General features: G+C 50.0%; 1 protein-coding gene across 1 annotated transcript in view; it reads right to left on the bottom strand.

The window, feature by feature from the left end:
- Nucleotides 1-10,472, bottom strand: part of BCAR1 (BCAR1 scaffold protein, Cas family member) — a 44,807-nt gene extending 34,335 nt beyond the window's left edge. The window contains exon 1 of the mRNA XM_055000602.1: nt 10,348-10,472. Within this exon, the coding sequence (XP_054856577.1) occupies nt 10,348-10,359 (12 nt within the window). The 5' untranslated portion in view covers nt 10,360-10,472. The remainder of the gene's footprint in view (nt 1-10,347) is intronic.
- Between the last annotated feature and the right edge of the window lie 2,201 nt (nt 10,473-12,673).

Here is a 12,673-nt window from a genome sequence, read left to right as displayed (position 1 = left end):
GGATACATCCGAGTTAGGCCCGACTTCATTTAGCCCGGGATACATCCGAGTTAGGCCCAACTTCATTTAGCCAGGGATACATCCGAGTTAGGCCTAACTTCATTTAGCCAGGGATACATCCGAGTTAGGCCCAACTTCATTTAGCCAGGGATATATCCAATACATCTGAGTTAGGCCCAACTTCATTTAGCTAGGGATACATCCGAGTTAGGCCTAACTTCATTTAGCCAGGGATACATCCGAGTTAGGCCTAACTTCATTTAGCTAGGGATACATCCGAGTTAGGCCTAACTTCATTTAGCTAGGGATACATCCGAGTTAGGCCTAACTTCATTTAGCCAGGGATATATCCGATACATCTGAGTTAGGCCCAACTTCATTTAGCCAGGGATACATCCGAGTTAGGCCTAACTTCATTTAGCCAGGGATACATCCGAGTTAGGCCTAACTTCATTTAGCCAGGGATACATCTGAGTTAGGCCTAACTTCATTTAGCCAAGGATACATCCGAGTTAGGCCCAACTTCATTTAGCCAAGGATACATCCCAGTTAGGCCTAACTTCATTTAGCTAGGGATATATCCGATACATCTGAGTTAGGCCCAACTTCATTTAGCCAGAGATACATCCGAGTTAGGCCTAACTTCATTTAGCCAGGGATACATCCGAGTTAGGCCTAACTTCATTTAGCCAGGGATACATCCGAGTTAGGCCTAACTTCATTTAGCCAAGGATACATCCGAGTTAGGCCCAACTTCATTTAGCCAAGGATACATCCCAGTTAGGCCTAACTTCATTTAGCTAGGGATACATCCGAGTTAGGCCTAACTTCATTTAGCCAGGGATACATCCGAGTTAGCCAGGGATACATCCGAGTAAGGCCTAACTTCATTTAGCCAGGGATATATCCGAGTTAGGCCCAACTTCGTTTAGCCAGTGATATAACCGATACATCCGAGTTAGGCCCAACTTCATTTAGCCAGGGATATATCCAATACATCCGAGTTAGGCCTAACTTCATTTAGCCAGGGATACATCCGAGTTAGGCCCAACTTCATTTAGCCAGGGATACATCCGAGTTAGGCCCAACTTCATTTAGCCAGGGATACATCCGAGTTAGGCCCAACTTCATTTAGCCAGGGATACATCCGAGATAGGCCTAACTTCATTTAGCCAGGGATACATCCGAGTTAGGCCTAACTTCATTTAGCCAAGGATACATCCGAGTTAGGCCCAACTTCATTTAGCCAAGGATACATCCCAGTTAGGCCCAACTTCACTTAGCCAGGGATACATCCCAGTTAGGCCCTGCTCCCATCCTGGACTCATAAGCCACAGGCTTTCACCCATCAACATTTACACGCAGCCATCTGACCAGTTTCCCAATTCTTGTACTGCAATATGCTGCCTGGCAAACCAGCCCAGAAATTCTACTACAAAAAAAACACTCTTCACACCAGGAACATGACCGTGGCCTCTGAGTTTTAGGAAGAGGAAATAAAAAGGCTTACATATATGACGGGACTCAGCCACTGTTCATGTTCACCTCTGCAGTACTGAGGGTTTCTCAAGCTTGTACAGAGCCAAGCATGGTGCTTCAGTTCATATAAGGATGATGGCACCCCGTCTGTGGAGTATCTTCTATCTCTGGTATCTAGTCTTTTGGATTTGGGGAGCCGGGTTAAGAATTTTGTTTTATTTGCCCAGGTTCCTCCAGAACAGCTTTTAGTGTTTTAAATTGGCCATTATTGTATTTTTATTTACTTCAATTATATACCACTTTTCTTCCCAACGGGGACCCAAAGTGTCTTACAATATTCTCTCCTATCCTCACAACAACCTTGTGAGGTAGGTTAAGTTGAGAGTATGTAACTGGCCCCAGTTCATCAAGCAAGCTTCCAGGCAGAGTGGGGATTTGAACTTGGGTCTCTCAGATCCTAGTTCAATGCTCTAATCACTATATTACACAGGCTATCTTAGCATCCACTTTGTGGTTGAATATGATTTTGGATCAGCCCCCCTACCCCAATAGTCTGGATTCTGTTTTGGCTTTTTGTGTTTTAGTTTTTTCAGTTGGTTGTTTTATTGCTCGATTTCATGCTTTGCTATTTAGTTTGATTTTACTGCTTTAAGATGGTCCTAGTCATTTAAATTATTTCTGCTGGTCTGGGTGTTTTACGATTATTATTACTGGTTGGTTAATTGCACCACTGAGCATTTTTTAATGATTTATGCTGTTTTGGTATTATGTCAGCTCTCTCCAATAGCTTCAGTCCTAAAGAAGCAGGAAGCAAATATATGAAAATAAATAATATCAGGGTAGAGGGATTTCGGAGATTCCTTTTGCCTGCCCAGCTTCCCCTCACCCTTTCCTCTTGCCTGACTGAGCAGTTATTCCTGCTAGGGATGTGTGGGGAGGGGGAGCTGATCACTATCAGAGTGATCAAGAATCCCCTCCCAGCAAATGATGCAATGATGTGGGGGGAGGGGTCTTATCCCACAAACTCCTGCCAGCGCGGGAATGAATTCCAGGCAGGATTGTCTCTTGGTACCTTGCGTCAAATACGAAAGAAGTGTCGGTGCATTGCATCTGCAAGAAAGCAGCTTACATCATTCTCCTCCCCTCCATTTTACCCTTAACGCAACCTTGTGAGGTATGTTAGGCTAGTAAGTCTGTGAGTCGCCCAATCTCACTTGGCAAGCTTCTATGGCAAGAGCAGGGATTCAAACCTGGGTCTCCCAGATGCTAGTCCAACCACTGCGGCACACTGGCTCTGTTGCACTGGGAAATGCAAAAGAATAATATCACAAAGAAGCCCCCAATCCTCAGCACGAAAGTTAAAGCAGCGCTGCACTGCACCTGACCCCGCAAATCACCAACGCCTCCTGTTCTCTTCCTGTTAAGACTTGCCTGATGCCCAGCATAGATATTTTTGTGTTTTCTGGCTGCCATCATGAAAACTGCTGGGAGCAACACTAGTCAAAGGTGAACACCAAGCATTGTTCCCTCCATCTCCCCTCCCACACTTCTGTCACCACTTCACACTCTTTGACTTGCATTCATATCATGAATGGGGCTGCAGGGGGCCTCTGCCCAGTGCAACAGGGGCGGAGGGCGTCCGGGGGGGGGGGGCAGGGAAGCATGGAAGAGGGTCTCCATGCAATCTGCAATCCAGCATCCCCCGAAATAATCTGGCATGGTGGCTAAAGGATAGTTGCTAGATGGAAAAGACCGGGGAGCAAATGCCCATTCAGTCATAAAGCTTCCTGTCTCCCCCCCCCCCCCGGCCATCTCTACAACTCTTGTAACCCTACAACGAATCTCTACTCCTGCAGAGATCCAACCCTGCCCCATTTCCCTTTTATAACTCAATCTGGGATATCAAGCTATCCAAAACCACCATTGACTCAGGGGCACAACGTCCACAGCTCACAGCAAATAGCCCTCGTCTCTGTGTGAGTACACAACCCAACATTAACCATTAACAGTCACACACACACACACACACACACACACATACCAGGACATGCCTGACAACTTGAGGAAGCGTGGGGGCAGGGACATTGGAGGGACATGATGTTGTGTATGCTGTGATGTCACTTTTAGGGAAAACACGTAATCGATGGCGTGTAACGCTAGGCATTGCTGGACACTCTATGGTAAAATCTTGGTGAAAGTGGAGATTCCCAGTAATCTCCTTTAAGGCAGACTCAGGGGTAAGGTTTGGCCTGAACTGACATCGTTTCAGGCAGCAAAGCTTGAAAAAGTTTGCCCCAAATTCATCACCCGTTACTCATTACATCTTTGGCTCCAGCTTCGGGCAGCTGCGGAGGACAGAGACGGCACATACCACTTTTTAAAGAGAGTTTAACCTGGTTTAAGAAAAACATATGCACATGTCTTTCAGCCTTATCTGGCCTTCAATCAAGCAGGATTGGCAGGTTTTGAAACTATACAAAACCCCTGCAAAAACTGGTTGGCTGGGGAGGGGGGGGGGGGTGGAAGTGGGATGACACCCACAAACAGTGATTCCCTCTCCCCTTGCAAACTGCTCTAAGTCTCTAAAAAGGCCACGTTCAGAGCAGCTGCCATCTACCCCCATGATATGAGAAACAGGAGCTAGACCTCCCAAGACCTTTGCTGGTTTCTCTGGATCCGAGTCCAGAACATGGGATGCAACAAATGCGTGTCGTCCCAAGCCTGTGCATGTACTGAGATCTAACATGGTAGAGTAGTTACAGTGTCAGACTAGGATCTCAAACACCAGGTTCAAATCCTCGCTCTGCCATGTAACAGAAGACAGGATGTTATAAACTACTTGGGTTCCCCGTTAGGAAAAAGCAGCACAGTAGAAATTGTATTTATTTACTTCATTTGCATCCCCATTTTCTCCCCAAGTGGCTCACAGCAGGTTCCCTTTGAGGTCAGCTAAGCTGAGAGGGCATGGCTGGCTCAAGGCCAAGCAGAGATTTGAACCCAGGTCTCCTAGACCCTCATCCGACATGCTAATCACTACACCCTGCTGGTATAGTTAAACAACCGAACAAATGTAAACTTTCTGTCCCCTTCCCCATTAAATTGCAGCCAGAAAGCCACAGTAAACTGCCAGGTCAAAAGTGGCCCCAAAGGATTCCGCTTCTCTTTTTAGCAATGCCGCAGCATAGTGGAGGAAGCCAAGCACCGAATCTTCCACGCAGAGACCAAGGTTGGCCAGAGGCCAGAGCGTGGGGGAAAGCCCTACACTACACTTCAGCTCCGGCACACTGTGCCACCCCCCAGTGCAGCCTCCCAATGCAGCGGAGAGAAGGACTGACTGCCAGTCCTCAGTGGGTGAATCATTAACACTCAGCTCTGCAGCAACCCGACCTGCGCGCTCTCAGACTCTGCCCAGCCAATTACTCAGCCAGCTCAGCCTCTCCGCCACTGGCAAGCGGCAAACCTGCTGGTGCCAAAGGAGGGAGGAAAGCCAGGATAACCAATGGCAAAGGAAGTTGCAAGGATGGGGGGGAGGGAGGAATGGCTCGGCTGGCATGGCTCCTTCTACAAAGAGAAGCTGGCCAAAACAGCCGGGGCTTGAGTCTCCTTGCAACCTCCAGTTATCCATTATTCAAGCTCTCCCCGTGCCATTTCTCCGGTGTGGGGAACTCACTGCAAGTATTCAGGGCGGAACTCTGCATTCACCTAAGAGCAGGGCTTTTTTTCTGGGAAAAGAGGTGGTGGAACTCAGGACCGCACAATGACGTCACTTTAGGTCAGCTGGAACAAGGGGGGAGTTTTTTAAAGTTTAAATCGCCCTTGGCGAAAATGGTCACATGGCCGGTGGCCCCGCCCCCTGATCTCCAGAGAGAGGGGAGTTGAGATTGCCCTCCGCGCCACTGGCGCCACTGAGGTTTTCTACCTAGAGAAGACCAAACTCACAAGTCCCCATTCGTCCCTGTCTCTCCCACCAAACTGACCTCTTTATGCAGCCTCGCCTGAAGGAATGCAGTATATCATAGTAGTTAGAGGGCCAGACTAGGGCCTGGGAGACCCAGGTTTGGACCCCTACTCTGTCCTGGAAGGTCGAAGCATGGCCTTGGGCCGTTCACTGCCTCCCAGCCTAACCTACCTCACAGGGTTGTTGCAGTGAAGGTAAAATGTCATACAACTATCTGGGTCCACATTGGGGAGCAAAGAAGAATATAAATATCTAAAATTTAAAAAAAATATACATATGCTCTTCTTTTACCCCTGCTGCGGCTATCTCCGCACCCCTACCCCGATTCCTCACTACCCACTTTGGTGTGGTGGTTAAGAGCGGCAGGACTCTAATCTGGAGAGCCAGGTTTGATTCCCCACTCCTCCACTTGAAGCCAGCTGGGTGACCTTGGGTCAGTCACAGCTCTCTCAGAGCTCTCTCAGCCCCACCCGCCTCACAGGGTGGTTGTCATGAGGATAATAAGAACACACTTCGTAAACCGCTCTGAGTGGGCATGAAGTTGTCCTGAAGGGCAGTATATAAATCGAATGTTGTTGTCTTTGTTATTCATGCACTCTCAAAAGCTCAATTCATCCTCATCTAGAGGTTTCTGAACCACTATGGATGACAGAAACCTCCAGAAACCTTTGCCAAAAAATCCAATCTAGCTGGGACCCGCAGGCTGGTACTGTTTAAATTCATAACTCTAATTTCAGCTTGTCTTCTCCCCAAAGTCAGAGCTAAATTAAGCCCAGTTAGCAAAGATGTGGACATCTCCACGTTCAGAAGCAGTCGACCTCTGACGGTCAGAGATGTCCACAGTCTTCATGCTTCCTAGGTGAAATTCTCAGAGCTCCCAAGAGCCTGAAGGCTGGCCGAGAACCCGTTTTTCTCAAGAGAAGGCTGCAGGCTCAATCTGCAGCAATTCTGGTTAAAGCGTCTCTGGAAGAGCAGGTGTGGGGAAGATCTTTCTCTGCCCGAGAGACCCTGGAGAGCAATACCGAGAGAAGCTCGCCTTGGGAGAAAGCCGCTTCTTATTTAGAAAGGCATCAGCTGGCTGTTGTTGGAAACTGGATCGCCCCTTGGCCAAGCCATAAGAGCAGCCCACACAGCATCAAACAGATAGCAGGGGGAGAAACTCAAACACATTTTTTTAAGGAACTTGTCCGCAAACTGAGAATTCTGCCCAAACCACCACTCTTTGCAAAAAAAAAAGGAAAAGAAAGAAAATCAAGGCAATCTCTCCCAATTTCGGCATTCATGTTTTCAATTCTAGATGTCGCCACAGATTTACCAAGCGGTTTTGGATGAGTTCAGGGGGATCCATTCCTAACTTGTAATCATGGAAGACGGGGGTACTACTTGGGCCCTAACCTGGAAAGCATTTTGCCATTTTAAAAACACGCAGCACAGGAAGGGCAGACACAGATGTAATCAGAGGGGAGGGGCGGGATTCCCTGTGAGAAATGACACGAGTCTCCATCCCATGACCAGAGGGGAACATCCGGGTAGCTGGAAGGGCAACCCAGCCTGTTCAGCAATCCCAGTTCATACTGGGAAGAGTTGCTAAGGCAGGCATTCCTAGATTTCCAGTCGAATTCCCTGACATCTCCTCCCCTGCCTGTATAATTCCTATCACATTTTCCGGATCCAGGTATTGCCAGAAAGTTTGCTCCTGAGCAAATGCACTTGACACCAAGACCTCAAAGTGCAAAAAATTCCTTTTGGATCTCCTCGTTAGGTGGGAGGGAGGCAAGAGGTTACGAATCTAGCTGGTACATTCTGGTTCAGCACCACGCAAGGGGGCGTCTAAAGAAAAAGGGGAGTGTTCTGGCTGACACAGCCCCCCCCCCCCCCAATTTGCAAACATCCTTGAGCATTCCCAGCTGTCATCTCCTCAGCCCAACGTGTACATGATTGGTGAGAAACAGCAAAAACGGGTAAGAGGATTTTGTGTACAAAGGGCATCTTTTTGTTGGTGAAAGACAGGCGTAAGGTTTTGCGTGACGCAGAAATCCTCAGGTGGCTGAACGGCCGCCGTGCCATAATACCCTCCATTGATCAGGCCACATGAGGCACATATTCAGTAGTTCCTTCACCAGCTGATGTTATGGCAAACAGCCTCGTCTTCCATTTAGCCCGTCAGGAAGCACTCAGAAGTCTTGTAGGTTCCCAGAGGCTGGCTCCATCTGAATAATTCACCACTCAGGATTAAAGAAAAAAAAAACCCAGAACAAAACACACCCCACCATTTCCCATACCACCCACCCCCTCCCCTGACCAGCGATGAATTTCCTTGGATTTAAGCCTTGCCCTCAGCAGCCACGGCCCAACGGAGAGACGTAAATCAATCAGGCCAAGGCAGAGTCCCTCCCAGCTTCAGCCAGCCATCTCCCCGAGCCCTGACGCAGGAAGAGCTTTTCAAACGCACAAATCAGAGAGTCTGTTTCCCTCTGCAAATACCACACAACGGACTGAGGCAGCCCGAGGCCCCAGTGCCCGCCAAATCTCAAGATCCAGGAGGCCTAGCTGAGGAGGGAGCACTGGTAATGCTGGAACTCTTCAACTTCGTTACAGGATGTCAGGTCCAATAAACACTCAAAAGAGTTTACTGAAGAACAAACATGTCTAAGATTGGGCTGAACAAGAGATCAGAGTGTGTTATATTACATCCTATAGAAATCAGATGGTCAGAGAGGTTTCCTTCAATGCCCATTTTTGGGGTTTATTTGGTCCTTAAATTGCAAGTCTCTCTGGTACTAGAATACAGTACCCAAGCATAGAAACACACACATATTTTTAGCCTGCCCTTCCTCCCAGAAGCAGCGTATGTGCTTCTCCCCTTGGGTTGCCAACCTCTGGGTGGTGGCTGGAGATCTCCAAGAATTACAACTGATCTCCAGGCAACAGACATCAGTTCCCCTGGAGAAGATGGCTGTTTTTGAGAGTGGACTCTATGGCATTATACCCTGCTGTGGTCCCTCCCCTTCCCAAACTCCATCCTTCCTAGCTCCACCTCCCCTCTCCCTCATAATCTCTAGGAAGCTGGTAAACCTCCTTCATTGTATCCTTACAGCAATCCTGTGAGGTAGGCCAGGCACTATTGTGTGTGTGTGACAGACAGAGAAAGAAAGAAAGAAAGAAAGAAAGAAAGAAAGAAAGAAAGAAAGAAAGAAAGAAAGAAAGAAAGAAAGAAAGAAAGAAAGAAAGAAAGAAAGAAAGAAAGAAAGAAAGAGGCGCATCACCCAGCTAGAGAATTTCACGGACAATTCATTACGTGGCTCTTAAACATGTGTTTAAGTCTCTTCCTTATGGACCAAAAGGGAGGTGAGATCAGGCACAAATATGTTCCAGAAGCCACAGTAGCATTATCAAAGGTCACGGAAATCTGTCAGACTGCACGCCCCACCAAAAGATTCCCCAAAATCACAGATCTAACACCTTATCCTATTGAAATGTATGAGATTTTAAAATACTGTATTTGGCTGGAGCATGCCAAAGGTGAAACTATCACTTGGTCTACCTATCCGTTTTCCACACCTCAAGACAACTTACGCTCTCTAGGCTACAGAAGGCTGCAAGGTGGGCATACCCATTGCAAAAAAGGGCAGCCTAGAAACGAGCTTGAGACGACTCAAGGAAGTGAGCCAAATCACATTACAAGGATCACAAGCACTCTCTCCAGGTACTAGCAGCGAATCTTACTGAGAGGGAGAAAAGAAGTCCTTCCTAAACAGTTTCTGAGTAGGCACCAAGCCCAAACCTCCCAGCCACATGCTATTCAAGTGCAACTTGAGTCCCAGGAGATACGGCAGGACAGAAATGTCTTAAAGCAATAAAGAAATAAAACTTCACACCAGCCACCCAGTTAGTCCCGGATGTCAAAAGCGCAGGAGCCGAAGCCCCCCTCCACATTCCTACAGGGGGATTCCAGTCTCCAACACGGGATGCAAGTTAATGGTTCGGGGTCAATTAACGGCAGAGTTCCTGAGCCAAACCTTCCACATACGTGGCGCTGGACCGCAGAGAGTGCCAGGCGGGCGCTGTGCCTCGCGATGCCCTTTTAGATGCCCCGGGGCCTCTTGTCTTGCCTTCCAAGGGCAGGTCCTACGGTGTGTGCGCGTTGCACTTACAGCCCCAGACGAAACGGCGGGCCTGGGGTGAAAAAGCCCTGGGAAGCCGTCCAAGAAAACAGCGGCAGGCCCAAGGTGGAAGAGACCGGACGGGAGGGGAGAGGAACGGAAAAGGAGGCCGGCTCTTGGCTGGCTCCCTTTCCCCGCTTCCACGTCCCAGAGCTGGCCTGGCCCATCCCATTTCCCTGGCGGAAAAAAAAGAAGCCGCTTTTGCGCGTCCTGCCCCGGTCCCGATTCCCACCAGAGCCGCGTTCACGTCTGGCGGGGACGGGAGTGGGGGACGCACGCCAGGGTCCCTCGCCGGGGTCCTTCTCCTACTGCGGCTCGACTGCACCGGGACTCCCGACGCCCTCCTTCTCCTCCAAAGGATGGAGACCAGAACCCTGCTGCAGCCGGGCCTCCTCGAAAGTAAATGCCCGCTCCAGCCCACGGACACGCGCGAAGGATTGCAGCCCCCCCCCCCCCCGCCGGCTCCGTCCTCCGCGCCACCTCCGGCCCCCCGAGCCACGTCCTTTCTCGCGTCCCGGCCACAGAGGCGCCGCAGAGGCTTGCCACGCCGTCGAAGAGGCAGCCCTCCCCGCAGAGCCAGCCCGGCCGAGGCGCCCGCTTCCCCGCGTCCCCCTCGCCCCTGCCTCCCTCGGCCCCGGCAGGAGAGCCTTTACACCCGAGAACGTCGCACCGGCGCGGCTCGGGGGGATCCAAGCCGGGGACCCGCCGGCCCCCCGCCCCAAGACTCCGACGGCGCCCGGCGCTTACCAGGTAGTTCATTTTCCCGGCCTGGCGCGGCCGCGGAGCCCGGCCGTGCGCTTTACCGCATGACCCCGTTGGCGCTGGCAGCGCCGGCCGCGTCCCCTGCTGCAGCCGGAGACGGAGGGAGCGCTCGCTCGGGCAGAGGCGAAGCGGGGGAAGCTCCGCCTTCGGAGGGAGAAAAGGAGGCGGCGCCGGCGGGGCAAGGGACGGGCCGGCGCGGCGCGGCGGCTCGGCTGCCTCCGCCTGGCACCGAAGGGGGCTGGCCCGATGGCGGCCCCGTCCCCAAGGACAGGCGGGGAGAAAGAGGCGGATTGTCTGGCGGCAGATGGCCGCTTTCCCTCCCGCCCGCCCTCGCCGCCACCCAGCGCTGCCCCTACCGCGCTCGGGGCGCACAGCAGCCCCATTGAGCTCGCCGGGCGGGCTCCTCGCAGGCCTCGACGGCTCGCCCCCTTCCACTCCCGCCCAGCTCGGGCAGCGGCCGCAAGCTAAAGGCTCAGCCGCCCTCCTCCCGAAATCCGGCTGGAACCAAAGGCCAGAAGCAGACAGGCGAGGGCGAACGTGCCTCTGAACATGTGCTGAGTGACCCACAGCCCGAGCTAGGGTTGCCAGCTCCGGGAGGTATGGAAATAGAGACTGGGGAGGGGGGGGGGCACTTCAGCCGCGTATAGTGCCGTAGAGCCCATCCTCCAAAGCAGCCATTTTCTCCAGGGAGTCTGGTGATCAGTTTAAATTCCGGGAGCTCTCCAGGCCCCACCTGGAGGTTGGCAAGTCTAGCCGTTTACATCAGAGGGATCCGAAGGCAGAACCCGGGAACAGGCTGCCAGCAGCTGACAGGCAGCCTTGCCTGTGGTAGTTACTAGCTGCACTGTGCGCCAACTGAAATCCCTGGTTTAAACCTCAGTCTTTCATCAACTCACAAGTAAGACCTCCACCGCAGCCCCCTCTGCACATACGGGAAATAATCTTGCTGTTCTGCTTTACAGGGTTATTGTGAAGATTGACCAGATAATGTATGTAAGATGCTTTGGACAATTTTCAGGACTTTTTTCCCTAGATGGTTGTTAGGTGGGGTGGAGTGGGGGGACACTGATGAGTGGTAGATCCAGAGGAGTTCGCCGTGTTAGTCTGTAGTTGCAAAATAGTAAAGAGTCCAGTAGCACCTTTAAGACTAACCAACTTTATTGTAGCATAAGCTTTCGAGAACTACAGCTCTCTTCGTCAGATGAAGAAGGCGTCTGACAGAGCTGTGGCTCTCTAAAGCTTATGCTACAATAAAGTTGGTTAGTCTCAAAGGTGCTACTGGACTCTTTACTACTCTGAAGAATATCCATTTCCCCATTCCTATTAAATAATGTAATCTTCATATTTGTGCAGTACACTGCTAGCATGAGTAACTTTTTTTTTTTGCAAGTCGGACAAAGTGTCTAAAACAGAACTTCTGAATCATGCCACTTGTACAGGAAACAGACTTTTTTTCATTCCACAAGAACGTGAATCCTGATCCAACATGGAGTCCACATTAAAGTCCATTGAAATCAAGGGGTATAAAAGGTCATTTTAAATTGCTTATGCTTTGTTTCAGAATTTTGTATTCAAATTTCTTCAATCCATATGCTATTATATTGTTTTTGAACGTCTGCTCTTACTGATCTGCGCTGTATAAACTGCCTTGAGTCTTATTGAGAAAGAGACTATAAATGAGGTAAATAAAACTAAATAAATGCATATACTTAATCTGATATATTTTTGCAGCATTCCTTACGGAAAGTAAACGATCTGATGAGTGTCCATTTCCCCATTCCTATTAAATAGTGTAATCTTCGTATTTGTGCAGTACACATCGTGCAGTACATAATATTGTTTGTGCCGTAATTGCCAAACAAGGGTAAGGATGATTTCCTCCACTCCAGGATGATCAAGCACCCGCTGGTTTGGCTGCTTTCTGCTCGCCAGTTGCAATCTGGCAGCCAATTTTTCATCATGCCGTTTGGCAATTCATGAGCAGCTTGCATCTGTTCAGCAAGTTACTTTCCACACGTTCAAGGAGTGCAACACAATGCTGTTGGCAGCATTGCACACATACACGACCTGATTGCAGTTTGGAATTCCTGGGCTTACAGTTGCTGTGTACTATTCTGCAACTGATTGCTGAAATGAGTAGAAGAACCAGTCAGTAAGCTCTTTAAAAACACGATGTTGCTCAAAATTTTACTATTTGGTGCTTGTGTTAGTCCATGTTATCATTATTTCATGCAGGTCTCATTTTGAGGGGGAACGTGCCGGAACACAGTTCCGGCAGTTCCCCCAAGAGGTCACGTGTCAGGTGGCCCCA

This window comes from Eublepharis macularius, chromosome 16 (assembly GCF_028583425.1).
Source record: "Eublepharis macularius isolate TG4126 chromosome 16, MPM_Emac_v1.0, whole genome shotgun sequence".
NCBI classification, from domain to species: domain Eukaryota; kingdom Metazoa; phylum Chordata; class Lepidosauria; order Squamata; family Eublepharidae; genus Eublepharis; species Eublepharis macularius.
Note: the sequence above shows the minus strand (reverse complement) of the source record. Positions and strands in the feature narration are given on the sequence as shown.